The sequence below is a fragment of the Mobula birostris genome, chromosome 7 (assembly GCF_030028105.1).
Source record: "Mobula birostris isolate sMobBir1 chromosome 7, sMobBir1.hap1, whole genome shotgun sequence".
NCBI classification, from domain to species: Eukaryota; Metazoa; Chordata; class Chondrichthyes; order Myliobatiformes; family Myliobatidae; genus Mobula; species Mobula birostris.
In genome coordinates, this window is record NC_092376.1 from 64,238,804 (window position 1) to 64,256,499 (window position 17,696).

The 17,696-nt window shown below is 40.8% G+C and overlaps 1 protein-coding gene across 1 annotated transcript in view; it reads right to left on the bottom strand.

Moving 5' to 3' along the window:
• Nucleotides 1–523: 523 nt before the first annotated feature.
• Nucleotides 524–17,696, bottom strand: part of prcp (prolylcarboxypeptidase (angiotensinase C)) — a 35,613-nt gene continuing 18,440 nt past the window's right edge. The window contains exons 6-9 of the mRNA XM_072263301.1: nt 11,585–11,754; nt 7,059–7,223; nt 4,022–4,209; nt 524–1,319 (exon numbers count right to left, since the gene is read on the bottom strand). Of these exons, the coding sequence (XP_072119402.1) occupies nt 1,094–1,319; nt 4,022–4,209; nt 7,059–7,223; nt 11,585–11,754 (749 nt within the window). The 3' untranslated portion in view covers nt 524–1,093. The remainder of the gene's footprint in view (nt 1,320–4,021; nt 4,210–7,058; nt 7,224–11,584; nt 11,755–17,696) is intronic.

Sequence of the window (17,696 nt, forward strand, 5' to 3'; positions counted from 1 at the left end):
TTTCTATGTTCAGTATCACAAAAGCACTGTAATTTAGCTTTTGCTCTCCCCTCCCCTATAGCAATCTCAGCATTTGCTTGGCACCCCAAGAATGTCATGGACTATTTCCCAATTGATTGGAAGAACGAAGCTACAGCTTCTCATGAAGTATTGGTTGTAGTTATGCTGCATCTCTGATGAGCAGTTCTACACCAGCACCTTTCAAACTCTCCTGGAAGAACTAAGTGAGAGGCACAAGGGAGCCTCACTGCCTGCAGATTTCTTCCGGATCACACAGCAGTTGCAAATATAAAACCTTCATTATTCAGCAATCCCAAACCAGCAGCCATGTGGGAGTCCCATCAACATACAATTCAAAAAGGCAACATATCAACATCTTTTCAAAATCATTTTAGAATGACCTTGTCAGCAACCGAAAATATAAAAATACTCCAACTGCAAATCGGATGATGCACAAACTGCTTAGAAAATGTCGCAAAATTGAATGTGAAAGATATGAATGCAGCAAGCTGGACTAAATACATGACATGCAGAAACTGAATTTAATTTATTCAGAGGTACAGCATGGTATCAAAAGGACAAATGATAACAGGATAAATGTAACATTGAAAGGCACTGGGTAGAATATTAAAAATTATAATAGTAAAAGATGTGCATTTTGAGTTACAAGTCTTAAAATGGCAAGGTCTGAGCCACTGAAACTTGTTTTACATCATTTTCAGTTTTCAAACAATGGAAATGTTCACAAATCCAGCAAAATACAATTTAAATTTGAAATCAAGATCTGACCAGCAAACCACAATTCACGAAAGCAAATTAATACAAAATAATAATGAAACATGTTAATGGTTATATCGGCACATAAAAGGTAACAGATTAACAAAGCCCAAATTGGATTAAATAAACTAGATTGATACTTCCTCTTGGTTTTAGACTAGTATCACTCAGTTATAGACACAATTACAAAATATAAAATTTCTTGTAAGGAATATCAGGATCCTGATAGGTGTAAATTACCCCACAGCAAACTCCAAAAAGGAACTATTGTAAATCAATTGAGAAATCAGCAAACTTTAAGAACTTTATTCCACGTTCATATAGAACTGGAGCTGCCATGTGATTGAAGTTTTGCTTCTTTTATCCACTTTTTAAAATAATTAAGTTCCAGAGATCGCGCTTTTCGGACCGAGGAAGGATCCTGTTTATTACTGGAACGCAGATCTAAATGATGAGCTCCTTCAGGAATAAAAATAACAGGCAAGGTACTGGAGATAGATTTAGTCACACCTCCACTTGACCAAGGATCCAAAGCACCATTGCTGTCAAAAGAAATCAATGTTTACAGCTAGCATAGCTCAAATACGTACATTTAAATTTAACCTGTAAACTATGCTTCTCCTATAATGTGTGATAAATGTATCACTTTATTTTTGACCCCTCTCATTCAAAAAACAGATCAAGGCAAAAGTTTTTACATGGCTCAATTATATAAGAGCTGAGTTTTGATGACTAAGCTTTAAGATTATTGTTAAATAATTCTCTTTACTTAACCCAAATGTATAAGTTTTGCCATGTGCTGGAAAACAAAAGTATCTAGACAAAAATAATTACCGAAATATTTTTGTCTTGTGAATAATCCACTAAGTGCGTTCTGATAAGAAACATTAAAATATTTGCAAATTCATAAACCAACGACTGGTGATGTATGCGATTTATAATCCAAAAGTACGTGAAATGTATTAAATGAACATTATTTCAAATCAGAACAAGCAATAATAAAAAAGGCTTTTGTTTTATGTTGGTTTTTGCCATTAGATGGAAGAAACTAGCTGCTAAACATATAAACCACTCATTCTACAGAAGCACGAGATGGTCTTGGTGAGTAGGATTTAGATTAGACATGGCAAAGTTACTTCCCATGGTAGGGGAGTCTAGGACAAGCGGGCATGAATTGAAGGACATCCATTTAGAACAGAGATGTGGAGAAATTTCTCTAGTCAAAGGGTGGTAAATCTGTGGAATTTGTTGCCACAAGTGGCTGTGGAGGCCAAGTCATTGGGTGCATTTGAGGCAGAGATAGATAGGTTCTTGATTAGCCAGGGTATCAAAGGATAAGGGGAGAAGGCAGCAGAGTGGGGATGACTGGAAGAATTTAATCAGCCCATAATTGAATGGCAGACCAGATTCGATGGGCCGAATAGCCTATTTCAGCTCCTATATCTTATGGCCTTAAAGCCTCCAAGGCATTCTACACTTACGTGAAGAACAGAAGCACGCCCAGAGTGAGGGAAGAACCAATCCAGGATATAAGAAGAAGTATGTGCTTGGGAGTCAGAGGAGGTAGGGGAGGTCGTTAATGAATGTTTTTCTTCAGTATTTGCCAGTGAGATGAACCTTGATGTCTGTGAGGGCCATGTAAAAGAGGCTGATATGCCTGGGCATGTCAACATTAAGAAAGCGAATATGCTAGAACTTTTGAAAAACAATAGGAGAGATAAATCCCAGGGGAAGGATGGGATGTGTCACCAGTTGCTACAGGAAGCAAAGAAAGAGACTGCAGCACCTCTGGCGATGATCTTTGCATCCTCACTGGCCATAGTAGTACTACCAGATAATTGAAAGGTGGCATACTTTATTCCTTTGTTCAAGAAAGGAAGTAAGCACAACTCTAGGATTATCGACCAGTGAGGCTTACTTCAGTTGTGGACAAAATATTGGAGAAGGTTCTTAGACACAGGGTTTACAAGCATTTGGAGAAGCATAGTCTGATTAGAGGCTTTGTGAGGGGCAGATCATGCCTAATGAGCCTGATTTTCTTTGAGGATGTGACAAAATACATTGAAGGTAGAGTAGTGGAAATGGTATATATGGATTTTAGTCAGATGTTTGATAAGGTTCCCCATCAAACATCTGACTAAATGGTAGGCTCATACAGAAAGTCAGGAGACATGGGATCTTAGGAAACTTGGCTGTGTGGATTATTTGGCTTGCCCATTAGAGAGTGATTTTAAACGGAGTTTATTTAGCACAGAAGTTAGCAGCCAGTAGTGTTCCACAGGGATCTGTTCTGGGACCTCAGCTCATTGTGATTTTTATAAAGGGGAAGGTCTGTGAGTAAGTTTGCAGGTGACATGAAGGTTGGTGGTGGTGTAGACAGTGTAGAAGGATACAACAGAACATTGGCAGGATGCAGAGCTAGACTGAGAAGTGACAGATGGAGCTCAGCCTGTTAAAGTGTGAAGTGATTCACTTTGGAAAGCCAAATTTAAGGTTAATGGTAGGATTCTTCACAGAGTGGAGAAACAGAGGGATCTTGTTCAGTCATCAGGGGAATTGAGTTCAAAAGCTACGAGTTAATGTTGCAGTTCTATAAAACTGTTGTTAGACCACACTTGGAATATTGTATTCAGTTCTGGTTGCCTCATTATATGAAGAATATGGAAGCTTTAAAGAGGGTGTAGATGACATTTACCAGGATGCTACCTGGATTGGAGAGCATGTCTTATGAGGATAGGTTCAGTAAGGACTCCTCTCTTTGGAGCAAAGGAGGATGAAAGGTGAGTTGATAGAGGTGTACAAGATATAGATGCACAGATTGAGTGGACAGCCAGAGATTTTTCTTCAGGGAGGAGATGGCTAATATGAGGGGTTTAATTTTAAGGTGTTTGGAGGAAAACATGGGGAGGATGTCAGAAGCAAGATTTTTTTTTAAAACAAAGTGTTGAGGTGTAGATCACATTGCCAAGGGTGGAGGCAGAAGCAGATATGTTGGAGACATATTAGATAGGCACAGGGATGATAGAAAAATGGAGGGCTATGTGGGAGGGAAAGATTAGACTGATCCTAGAATAGGTTAAAAGGTCACCACAGCATAGTGGGCAAAACAGTTATGTTCTATGTTCTAAACAACCTTCCGTTCTGCATTTGCCAGAGTATATCTGTTCCCGATTTATGCTCCCAAATTCCTGCCTAATAACATAATTCTCCTTCCACAATTAAATGCAGTTTTATAAAAACTCACCTGAAGATAATATTGCTGTGTGAACTGATATTTTTCCCACCATAAACCGTGGTGATCCAGTTAGGTCTTGGGCGCACTCCCCAGGTCTTTTTGCAGATGTCAGAATACAATTTGAAATCCCATTCCATTGGTTCAAACATATCATTTACACCATCTGTACATAAAGGCATCACCATTTCTGTGCAACTCTAACAACAAAGAACAAGCAACTGTAAATCAGAGACAAAGGATATTTTCTTAAAATATTCATTTACAGTATTAGAATATTCAGACATCAGAGAATGAATGCTATCAAAATCTTTTTGGAAAAATATGCTTACCCTACTGGAACAGATAAACCTAAAGGTAAATCTAAAACATCATGGGTCTTTACATTACCACAAATGGGAAATATGGATGACTTACAGAGAACTTTCTCTTAATTACACATATCCACATTGTATTGGAGAAAAAAAGACCTTACAATTAGAACAAGTTAATCAGGGTTGTTTATTAGAACAATTTACAGTTACAAATATTCTTCCTCAATAATGAACTTAATATTGCCATTTTTGAGCTTTCTTTAGTCATTTAATGGACTAAATTGGTTTATTCAGCCATGACAAAATTTGGATAACGTTATTGCATTCTTTTGCTCAAGTCCCCAACTAGCACAAAAAAGTTGTCATGTGCACAAGATCCTACAACCAGCAATGAGATAAATTAATAGATATCCAATTTATGTTAATTGAAAGATAATACTTGCAAATTCACCAAATAAACTCCCAAATTCCTCAAAAAGTACAAGCTAAAATAGTGAAAAAAAGACCCTTAGGATTATATTTCAAACAAAAGGCAGCATCGCCCACAGTGCAAAACTTTCAGTATTACTATACTTATCTCAAGATTGAGACACGATATTCCAACCTTCAGACTTGAAAAGCAAGGAGCAAAAGGCAAGAGTCCTACTACTATTGTTTAATCATTCACCTACGTTACTCTAAATCACGTCAAACTCTACTGACTCAGCCTTTGCTGTGTTTTGCCTGCAGTTGTCAAGTTGTAAATGCTATCAATATTCAGATCTTCTAAACTAACATAGGACTAGAAGGGCCGGAGATAACAGTTCTCAATAGCAAAGACAATCTGAAACACTGAAAGTCTACATAAAATGGCAAAGCCAGGGGCTGGTTTTACTGACATTCAGAACTCCCCCACCCCCAGAAGAATGTTCAGGGCGTAACTTATTTTGATTGGTTCACAACATCCAATGGGGTCAGTCAAGGCCTTGTCACCACTCAGCGATAACTGACTTCAGGGCCACCACAACCAGCAAACAGCAAGAGAAGGAGAAAGCCACCTGGCTGCATGGCTTCCTTCCACACTGGAACAAAGAGAAACGAGATACAAACAAATGGCATGAAATGTAAAACGTATTTTTTAAAGTTAGAAATTCCTCAGAGATTGCTGCAAAGATGAAAGTCATAATGTCATAAAATTGTGTTCCAGTGTGTCTTACTCTTATCTATAAAAAGCTAATCTATACAAGGATTATGACAGAGAAAATAGTTTAAACTAATATTGATATAAGGTTCTGAAGATACATTTCAAATTTTCCCTTCATATTTCTTCTTTTTGTTCAAGATGTTGGAGCACTACAGCACAGAAACAGGCCCTTCAGCCCATCTGGTATGTGCTGAACTATTATTCTACCCAGTCCCTTCGACCTGCACCGACACCATAAGCTTCCACATCCCCCTTACCATCCATGATAGCTTTAGAGGTTGTACCTTTATTTCTTGTAAAGGTCAGAATCACCTGATTTGAACACCAAAGTCATAGACTTTAGTAAGGACTGGATCTCCCAGTTTCCTGTTAGAAAATCCTGGACTGTCCACCTCAGTACACTATCTTCAACACACTTGCTAATAAAATCTGTGATGGTAGTGATATGCTCATATGCCCAGGTTGGCTGCTAGGTCTCTATACATGGACTAACTAGTCTATTGACGCAAAGCAGTAGTGTTCAAGCTTATCTAATGTCCTCAGCATGGTCTTTTATACTGGCTGCCCACTTTCAGCTTGCTTGTATGCAGGGAGGTGGAGCTCAGCCTGGTGATCCGATTTACCCAAAGTATGGGCAGGTGGACTCAGTAGGTGTGTTTGAAGATTGTATAGCCATGTTAGGGTGTTTGGATCCCCAGTAGGACAGCAGATATGTTAATAGTACTGTGGTAATACTCTTGGAAATTGGTCTGGTTAAAGTCACAGGCAATGATGAAAAGGTCTCAGAGTATCCTGTTTTAAGACTACTGACCACAGAGTACAGTTCATTGATTACCGGCTTCACTTCTGCCTGGGATGGAACGTAGTCTGCTGTCAGGATAACTAGAGTGAACTCCCATGATTTGCAGCATGGGAAAGGTATTCAAAGCTGGTTGAGCAGGAGCTGGCCTGAACCATCATATCCAAGCACTCTGAGACATTGATTACGAAGCAGATCTCTCCACCTCCAACTTTGCCAAGGATGCCATGTGGTCCATCCAGTGAATAGTCAGGAGAAGCAGGTGTGAACCAAGTGAGACACAGCACAAGAATCCCTAGTTCTCTTTGGTGGGTCAGATAAAGGGATTTTCCCCCCTCTCATGATAGTATATTAAGTTTTCCAATCAACACAAAAAGCTAATTCACAAAATAATGTATCTGCTGCTGAACTCCAGGGAAATCACACCTATATAAATGTGGAAGAAGATAGAAAGGAATATGGATAGCAGGCTAAACATGTCTACAATGATCTTCCTGGTTAATTCATTTTTTAACTGAATAGTCAAATAAAGTTCCAGCAAGCAATGGATACTATGTCATGGGACATAGGAAAGCCGAGGACGAGAACTTATCTTAGAGTGGAGAAATGCAGCAAGTACAAGAAAGAAAAGCTCCTTACGTATAAATTACTATTAGATGTCACTGCAGTACAGAAAACATATTGTTACATTTTTAAAATATTTCCATTGCACAGTGCACCAACTTCACATAATCTGCACATAACTGTATTCACCTGGTAATCCCAACCTCTATCATCAAGAGTGGAAGTTGAAGTCTGGGATATATTCAGACATTTAGCAGTGCCAGTGTAGTTATAATATATATTCACAGCCTGATAGATATTTTGGAGCAATGACTTCACAGGGAGTGAGGGTATCTTAAGAAAGCTGCAAACCACCTAAGGAATAAATTCAAAAGGTTATCAACATGTCCAACGTACATTAAATATGTTTGCAGATACATCTTTGATAAGATTCCCATAATCTATGGATAAAGGAACAAACTTTAAAATTTGTCTACTTAAGCTCCTATAAGCCAGCTTTTCTACTGAGCTGTAAGATGCTGAATGATTTTAACCCTTCATTATCTAAAATTTGTTTTCTTTGGTTTTAAAGCTACTGAATTACCTCAGCTGCAATTAAGTGCACAGTAACATCTAAGCAACGCACATAAAAGTTGCTGGTGAACGCAGCAGGCCAGGCAGCATCCCTAGGAAGAGGTGCAGTCGACATTTCAGGCCGAGACCCTTCGTCAGTACTAACTGAAGGAAGAGTCAGTAAAGGATTTGAAAGTTGGAGGGGGAGGGGGAGATCCAAAATGATAGGAGAAGACAGGAGGGGGAGGGATGGAGCCAAGAGCTGGTGATAGGCAAAAGGGATACGAGAGGATCATGGGACAGGAGGTCTGGGAAGAAAGACGGGGGGGGGAGGACCCAGAGGATGGGCAAGGGGTATATTCAGAGGGACAGAGGGAGAAAAAGGAGTGAGAGAAAGAATGTGTGTATAAAAATAAGTAACAGATGGGGTACGAGGGAGAGGTGGGGCATTAGTGGAAGTTAGAGAAGTCAATGTTCATGCCATCAGGTTGGAGGCTACCCAGACGGAATATAAGGTGTTGTTCCTCCAACCTGAGTGTGGCTTCATCTTTACAGTAGAGGAGGCCGTGGATAGACATGTCAGAATGGGAATGGGATGTGGAATTAAAATGTGTGGCCACTGGGAGATTCTGCTTTCTCTGGCGGACAGAGCTTAGGTGTTCAGCAAAGCAGTCTCCCAGTCTTTTAAACGTGGCCTTTTATATATTGGCGAGACCCGACGCAGACTGTGCGTGTGTGTGTGTGTGTGTGTGTGTGTGTGTGTGTGTGTGTGTGTGTGTGTGTGTGTGTATGTGTGTGTGTGCGCGCGTGCGCGCATACACTAACATTTGGGAATTTGTGTACAAATTGGGAGAACTATCCTACAAATAGCCTGACATAGTCCAACTTGTCATTCAGCAAATGTCCCAAAGTCCTTTATCATACCTTTTGGGCGTATCCTATTCCTCCATGTACCTGTCCAAATTTTCAAACTCAAAACCACACTCACACTTCTGCTGGCAGCTTGTTCCACACTTTCACCGCCCTCTGAGTGAAGATCATCCCTCTCAATTTGCCCTTAAATATTTCACCCTTAACCCATGACTTCTAGTTCTATTCTCATCCAACCTTATTGGAAAGTGCCTCTTGCATTTACCCTACCTATACCCCTCATTTTTGAAAACCTCTATCAAATCTCCTCTCAAACTCCAATAAGAGAAAAATTGCAGATGCTGGAAATCCAAGCAACACACACGAAATGCTGGAGGAACACATCAGGCCAGACACCATCGATGGAGAAGTGTAAACAGTTGATGTTTCAAGCTGAGATCCTGCATCAGGACTGGAGAAAAAAGCTGAAAAGTTAGTAAAAAAAAAGAGAGAGGGGGAGGGGTGAAGTAAAGAACTGGGGTGTCCACACACACACACAGAGTTAAAAAAAAAGTTTGTGAACCCTTTGCAATTACCTTGGTTTCTGCATTAATTACTCAAAAAGTGTGGACTGATCTTCATCTAAGTCACAATAATAGACAAACACAATCTGCCTAAACTAATAACACACAAACAATTGTACTTCTCATCAATATACACCACTTAAACAGTCACAGTCTAGGTTCAAAATAGTAGGTGAACATCTAGTGTTAGTGTGCAAAATTACAGCAAATGGTATTGGGGTAAGGTACTGACATGGATAGAAAATTGGTTGGCAGACAAGAAACAAAGAGTAGGGATTAACGGGCCCTTTTCAGAATGGCAGGCAGTGACTAGTGGGGTACCGCAAGGCTCAGTGCTGGGACCGCAGATATTTACAACATACATTAATGATTTAGATGAAGGGATTAAAAGTAACATTAACAAATTTGCAGATGACACAAAGCTGGGTGGCAGTGTGAAATGAGAGGAGGATGTTATGAGAATGCCAGGTGACTTGGACAGGTTGGGTGAGTGGGCAGATGCATGACAGATGCAGTTTAACGTGGATAAATGCGAGGTTATCCACTTTGGTGGCAAGAACAGGAAGGCAGATTACTATCTGAATGGTGTCAAGTTAGGAAAAGGGGAAGTACAACGAGATCTAGGTGTCCTTGTTCATCAGTCACTGAAAGTAGGCATGCAGGTACAGCAGGCAGTGAAGAAAGCTAATGGCATGCTGGCCTTCATAACAAGGGGAATTGAGTATAGGAGCAAAGAGGTCCTTCTGCAGTTGTACAGGGCCCTGGTGAGACCACACCTGGAGTATTGTGTACAGTTTTGGTCTCCAAGTTTGAGGAAGGACAATCTAGCTATTGAGGGAGTGCAGCGTAGGTTCATGAGGTTAATTCCCAGGATGGCAGGACTGTCATATGTTGAAAGATTGGAGCAACTGGGGTTGTACACACCGGAATTTAGAAGGATGAGAGGGGATCTGATTGAAACATATAAGATTATTAAGGGATTGGACACGTTAGAGGCGGGAAACATATTCCCGATGTTGGGGGAGTCCAGAACCAGAGGCCACAGTTTAAGAATAAGGGGTAGACAATTTAGAACGGAGTTGAGGAAAAACTTTTTCACACAGAGGGTTGTGGTTCTGTGGAATGCTCTGCCTCAGAAGGCAATGGAGGCCAATTCTCTGGATTCTTTCAAAAAAAGAGATAGAGCTCTTAAAGATAGCGGAGTGAAGGGATATGGGGAGAAGGCAGGAAAAGGGTACTGATTGTGGATGATCAGCCATGATCACAGTGAATGGTGGTGCTGGCTCGAAGGGCTGAATGGCCTACTCCTGCACCTATTGTCTATCTGGGGTAATGCTATCTACAAAAGTTTTTTTGGAGTCAGGCATTTCAATCAATGCGATGAGATTGGAGGTGTGGGTTGTTGAGGTACTCCTCCCCTATAAAAAAGACACACAAGCTCAGGTTATGTATGAAGTTGGAAAAGGCTACAGAAGCACTTCTAAAGACCTGAGTGTTCATCAGTCCACAGTAAGAGAAATTGTCTACAAACAGAGGAAAATCAGTACTGTTACTACTCTCCCTAGGAGTGGGCATCCTGTAAAGATCACACCAACAGCACAATGTGCAATGCTGAAGGAGGTGAAAAAGGACCCAAGGGTAACAGCAAAAGACCTGCAGTAATCTCTAGAACTTGCTAAAGTCTCTGTTCACGTGTCCACTATAAGAAATATACTAAACAAGAATGGTGTTTTGTGGAAGGACACCAGAGGAAACTACAGCTCTCCAAAAAAAAACAAACAAACAACATTGCTGCACATCTCAAATTTGCAAAAGACGACCTGGATGTTCCACAATGCTTATGGGACAATGTTCTGTGGACACAAGACAAAAATTGAACTTTTTGGCAGATATGCACACTGCTGTACTTGGAGGAAAAAGGGCAATGCACACCAACACCAAAGGCTCATCCCAACTTGAAGCACGGTGGCTTGGGGCTGCTTTGCTGCCTCGGGGCCTGAACTGCTTGCAATTGTTGAGAGAACCATGAATTCAAAATCGTATCAAGAGATTTTATAGGATAATGACAGGGTAGTGGTCCGTCACCTGAAGCTTAATAGAAGTTGGATCATGCAACAAGACAACGATCTGAAACACAAGAGCAAATGAACAGCAGAGTGGTTTGAAAAGAAGAAAATTTGTGTTTTGGAATGGCCAAGTCAGGGTCCAGACCTTAACCCAATTGAGATGCCGTGGCATGACCTGAAGAGGGTTGTTCATGCAAGGAATCCCAGAAATATTGATGAACTGAAACAGTTTTGTATGGAGGAATGGTCTGAAATTCCTCCTTGTCATTGTGCAAGGTTGACCAGCAGCTACAGGAAATGTATGGTGGAGGTTATTGCTGCTAAAGGAAGTTCTACCAGACATACAAGGGTTCACATTTTTTCCAGCCTGGACTGTGAATGGTTAAACACTGTGTTCAATAAACTCATGAAAAGTACAATTGTTTGTGTGTTATTAGTTTAGGCAAATTGTGTTTGTGTACTATTGTGACTTAGATTAAAATCAGACCACATTTTACGAGTAATACAGAAGAACAGGTAATTGCAAAGGGTTGAAAATATATATCTCAGTTCATTATGAAATCAGTTACGTACAAGTAGAACATTCATGTTTCAAAGTGCAAACTTTTCTTCAACTAGGAAAGTTCTAGAATATTTCTCCAGAATTGAAATTTACATCAATTACCTTAACAGGCCAGGCAGGAAGAGGTTCTAAAAAGTTGGCTTCATAAGGATAGTCCACCATGGCTAGATTAACCCAAGTTTCAATCAGCCACATTTTGAACAGAGCCACATCAGCTGCTTGTAATGGTGAACAAAGATGAAAAGTACTTGAAAGAAACTTCAATCCTTCTGCTAAAATAAACAAATACAAGTATTTAAATGTTACATGGATTGACATAATTATAGCTTTAATCATGAACTGATCTAAACTTCGAAGTTATTACTAGTTTGCCATTAAAATGTGTGGCTACAGGGTGAAGAAAATCAATTGGGACCTTAAAAGGGCCAACGGAAAAACCATGAAACCCATCAACGAGGAGGAACCCATTGCTACGGCCTGTTTTTCCAATATTTCCATGGTTTCTGGAAGGACCACCAGGATTCTGAAGAAATAAGAGATTAATACCATCCAACAAACCCATAAGGAAGCTCAAATCACAGTTTATGCAAGTCAAAGATGACCTAGGAATCAGGACGGCTGGTGTTTACAGGATTCCCTGTGAATGCAGAGCAGCACATGTCAGCCAGGTGGAACACACAGTGTAGACACACATCAAGGAGCACAGGAGGTGTATCCATTTGGGTTACCCGGAGAAATTGGCAGTAGCAGAACACTGTATTCACAGCGACTATAGGGTTGACTTCAACGCCACAAAACTACTATGCCGCACCAATGACTTTTGGGACTGCCTGGTGAAGGAAGCCATTGAAATAAAACTAGAAGGAAAGAATTTTAACAAAGACGAAGGTCTCGTTCCAAGAACTGGAATTCAATTGTACGCAAGCTGGGACAGCAGAAACCTGATTGGATGCCGGCTAACCAATTAGGAGAGACAGACAACAGGGGTACTAATACCATCGGACTAGACACACCCAGGCATCATCCATGATGGAGATGGCAGAGTCCGTCATCGAGACGCCAGTTAGAATCAATACCTGTACTCTGCTGGAGGCCCAAGAAGAGTTTATTCATCGTATACACTGGGAAAGCACTAAATCCTTTTTCACTTGTAAAAGACATTGCTGGCTAGTCTATAGCCGGAGATGGAGATATCCAGAAAGGGAACTAGTGATGTACCACAAATGTGAGAGCAGGGTAGAAACTGGAAGCAACAAATGATAAAAATGGAATTGTGTATCTAGAGAATGCAACACCCATGCAATTGGAGAAAGATGTTGAGTGTGGTCCCAAATAAGCCTGCAGCAAAGATTGTTCCACATATCCAACCAAAAAACTGGCATAACTAGAGCAGGTTCTCATAGCTATACCACTACTCTGGAGAAAGTGAGTGGAGAAGGAAGTTGTTCACTGCAAGTCCAAGTTCCACAAATCAGAAAGATATTTCAGATGGTGAAGGGAAATAGGCTCACCACTTTTCAAGGAAGAAACAGGAACCTCAAGTGTTCCTGATTTAAAAGGGGTTCCCAACTTTTCTTTTTATGCCATTGACCAATGTCATTAAGTAAGGGGTCCACGGACCCCAGGTAGGAAACCCCTGGATAAAAGGGATTGGACAGAATGCCCCACTTGTATAGTGAGTTATGGGATTCTGACCCAATAATGCAGACATTTCCCGGTCAGGATGGCATGTGACTTGACAGAAGCTTGACCAATCTTGTCTTTCTCAGGAGTGTTTGCATGTTTAAGGGATGATACTAATAGGCCTGATGTTTAAGGGATGATACTGAATTGCTGCAATGAGCTGATTATGCACGCAGTAAATGTTTAATTGGGTGTTAATCAAGTTAATGAAACCAACTTAAAAAAAAAAGATTTTTTTTCAGCATTGGCATGTTCTGGAAAGGAGGAAGGGGAAAGAACAGAGACTTGGATGGTGATGAAAGAAGTTTCCAGAAAGAGAGAAAGCATATGCAAGGTTAAAGAAGCTAAAAATCTAATGGGGTGCTTTAGAAATATAAAGCAGGGGATTAGGAGAGTCACAGGGGCCACGAAATGTCCTTAGCAAACTGAATTAAAGAGAATCCCAAAGCATTTCATATTACATTAAAAGCAAAAGGATAACTAAGGAGAGGGTATAGTCAGCCGAGGATAAAAGAGAGAATTTGAACATGGAGTCAGGAGGTGGGCTAGGTACTAAATGGGTATTTTGCTGGTTTTCACCAAGGAGAAAGACACGGACAGTAGCGAGTACAGTATCAGGAATGCTAATGTACTAGGTCAGTCATTCCCAAAGTGGGCGATATTGCCCCCCAGGCGGCTGTGGGAATTTTGAGAGGGCAATAAAGATAAAGGCAGCAGGGGGTGGGAAGCAGAGGGATTACAGACTCAAATTCTGAAATAAATTACTTATTATAACCATTTGATCCTCAGTGCCTCATATTTGCTTACAATGACCACAAACCAACTCATCTCGTGTTCTCTTAAAAACTTTGCTCGAAGTTCATTATAGTTGTTGAAAGGCAATGTGACACTTCTGTATTTGGCATATCATGAGAAATCAGGTCTGAAGAAACAGTGTTATTTCCGGGCACATTATTGCCATTCACTACAGTAGTACAGTGTTAGCTAGTATGATCCCCATATTCTAATCACACAGTGAGCAATCCCAGCGAATTCAATGGGGTAAAGTTCAGAATCTGCCCTTTCGGATGGTCTTGACCATACTTCTCTAGCTCACAGTGCAGCTGAGATATCACTGCCCTACTTCAGGCAGAGTCAGTTTTCGACTGAGCTATGATAATGTCATAACTTATTCCTTTATTGTTCACAGTGCATGGGGTTGAACTTAAAACAAAAGGGATTGACCGTGGTCATTAATCCATAACAAAAATAGCAGAAGCAGACCAAAGAAAAAAAATTAGACGACGGTATAGTGTGGAGTATCTGAAATATGGATTTATACCAGCACTGAGCAACCAACGTCAGCCAATGTGTCTGTTGTGTCAAACAGCTTTTTTGAAATGAGGCAATGAAACCATAGAGCGTCCTTGAGCGTTACACAATGTCACAGCGATAAAGAAAACAAGAACTTGGCTTATTTTAGTCACTTTGAAAACTTTCAGAAACAGAAAACACTTCAAAATATGTTTGCTAGCACTTCACGACAAAACAGTAATGGTTTGCGTGCTTCATACATTTCAGTGTTCATTGTCAAATCTGGAAAGCCCTAAACAATTTGAGGAGAACTGATTCTGCCAGCAGTAAGGGAATTTCTGAGTATAAATTTGCATAAATCACCAGACCAGACAATTAAAGTGTTTCCACTCAGCGACTATTCAGTTCAAAGAAAATAGATGTAATATCTGAGAAAGTGGAAGACACATTATGCAACATACTTAGGGTAACAGAATTTGCTCTGCAGTTGGATGAGTAAACTTTGCCAGGCAACGAATCTTTGCTTCCTCATTATGTTCAGTTCAGAAGAGATGAAAATATGGTTCGCGAGTTACTTGTTAAGAACTAAAAACAGATAAAGAGGGAGACTCAATATTTTGGGTTGTTGAGAAAATTTTCAAAGGACTTTCCACACAACAACATTCTTGCTTATTCAACAGACAGGATGTCATCTAAAACTTTGACAAACTTCTATAGATCCACGGTGGACAGTATATTGACTGGTTGCATCAGAGACTGGTATGGAAACACCAATGCCCTCAAATGGAAAAGCCTAGAAAAAGTAGTGGATACTGTCCAGTCCATCACGGAAAAGCCTTCCTCAACACTGAGCATGTTACACGGACAGCATCCACCATCAAGGACCCCCACCATCTCTCTGCTGCCATAAGGACGGAGGTGGAGGAGCCTCATGACCCATAACACCAGGTTCAGGAACAGTTATTACGCTCAACCATTAGGGCTTTTGAGCAGAAGAGATAACTCCACTCACCCCATCACTGAACTGTTCCCATAACTTATGGACTCACTTTCAAGGACTCTTCATCTCACGTTCTCAATATTTATTGTTTAGTTATTTGTTTGTATTTGCATAGTTTGTTGTCTTTTACACAATGGCCAGCGGCAGTCTTACATTGATTCTATTGCATTTCTTGGATTTACCGTGAATGCCCGCAAGAAAATGAATCTCAGGGGTGTATATGGTGACCTATATGTACTTTGATAATAAATTTATTTTGAACATTGAACTTGAACAAAAATGGTAGATTACAGAGCGTCAGTCATACAAGTAAAATATAACGACCATAACTGGGAAATGAACCTGGTCAGGTGTCAGGTCTCTCAGTGGGGGAGCATTTTGGAGATAGTGATCACAATTCAACCTCATTTACCACAGCACTGAAGAGGGATAGGAGCAGACAAGTTAGGAAAATGTTTAATTGGAGTAAGGGGAAATATGAAGCTATTAGACAGGAACTTGGAAGTATAAATTGGGAACAGATGTTCTCAGGGAAATGTACGGCAGAAATGTGGCAAATGTTCAAGGGATATTTGCGTGGTGTTCTGCATAGGTATATTTCAAAGAGACAGGAAAAGGATGGTAGGGTACAGGAACCATGGTGTACAAAGGCTGTTGAAAATCTTGTCAAGAAGAAAAGCTTATGGAAGGTTCAAAAAACTAAGTAATGATAGAGATCTAGAAAATTATAAGGCTAGGAGGAAGGAGCTTAAGAATGAAATTAGGAGAGACAGAAGGGGCCATGAAAAGACCTTGGCAAGCAGGATTAAAGAAAACCCCCAAGGCATTCTACAAGTATGTGAAGAGCAAAAAGATAAGACGTGAGAGAATATGACCAGTCAAGTGTGACAGTGGAAAAAGTGTGTATGGAACCGGAGGAGGTAGCAGAGTTACTGAATGAATACTTTGCTTCTGTATTCACTATGGAAAAAGACCATGGCAGTTATAGGGATGACTTACAGTGGACTGAAAAGCTTGAGCATATAGACATTAAGAAAGAGAATATGCTAGAGCTTTTGGAAAGCATCAAGTTGGACAAGTCACCAGGACCGGACAAGATATACCCCAGGCTACTGTGGGAGGCGGGGAAGAAGACTGGCCATGATCTTTGCATTATCAGTGGGGACAGGCGATGTTCCGAAGAACTGTAGGGTTGCAGATGTTCTTCCCTTATTCAAGAAGGGGAGTACAGATAGCCTAGGAAAACACAGACCAGTGAGTCTTACTTCAGTGGTCCTGAGAGGCAGGATATATGAATATTTGGAGAAGCACAATATGATCAGGAATAGTCAACATGGCTTTGTCAAAGGCAGGTTGTACCTCACGAGCCTGATTGAATTTTTTGAGGATGTGACCAAACATATTGATGAAGGTCGAGCAGTATATGTAGCGTATATGGATTTCAGCAAGGCATTTGATAAAGTACCCCATGCAAGACTTATTGAAAAAGTAAGGAGGCATGGGATCCAAGAGGTCCTTGCTTTGTGGATCCAGAATTGGCTTGCCCACAGAAGGCCAAGAGTGGTTGTAGACAGGTCATATTTTGCATGGAGGTCAGTGACCAGTGGTGTGCCCCAGGGCTCTGTTCTGGGACCCCTTCTCTTCGTGATTTTTATAAATGACCTGGATGAGGAAGTGGAGGGGCGGGTTAGTAAATTTGCTGATGACACAAGGTTGGAGGTGTTGTGGATAGTGTGGAGGGTTGTCAGAGGTTACAGCGGGACATTGATAGGCTGCAAAACTGGGCTGAAGAGTGGCAAATGGACTTCAACCCAGATAAGTGTGAAGTGGTTCATTTTGGTAGGTCAAATTTGAAGACTGAATATAATATTAATGGTAAGACTCTTGCAGTGTGGAGAATCTGAGCGATCTTGGGGTCCGTGTCCATGGGACACTCAAAGCTGCTGCACAGGTTGACAGTGTTGTTAAGAAGGCGTATGGTGTGTTGGCATTCATCAACCGTGGGATTGAGTCCAAGAGTTGGGAGGTAATGTAACAGCTATATAGGACCCTGGTCAGACCCCACTTGGAGTACTGTGCTCAGTTCTGGTCACCTCACTACAGGAAGGATGTGGAAACTATAGAAAGGGTGCAGAGGAGATTTACAAGGACGTTGCCTTGATTGAGAAGCATGCCTTATGAGAATATGTTGACTGAACTTGGCATTTTCTCCTTGGAGCGATGGGGGATGAGAGGTGA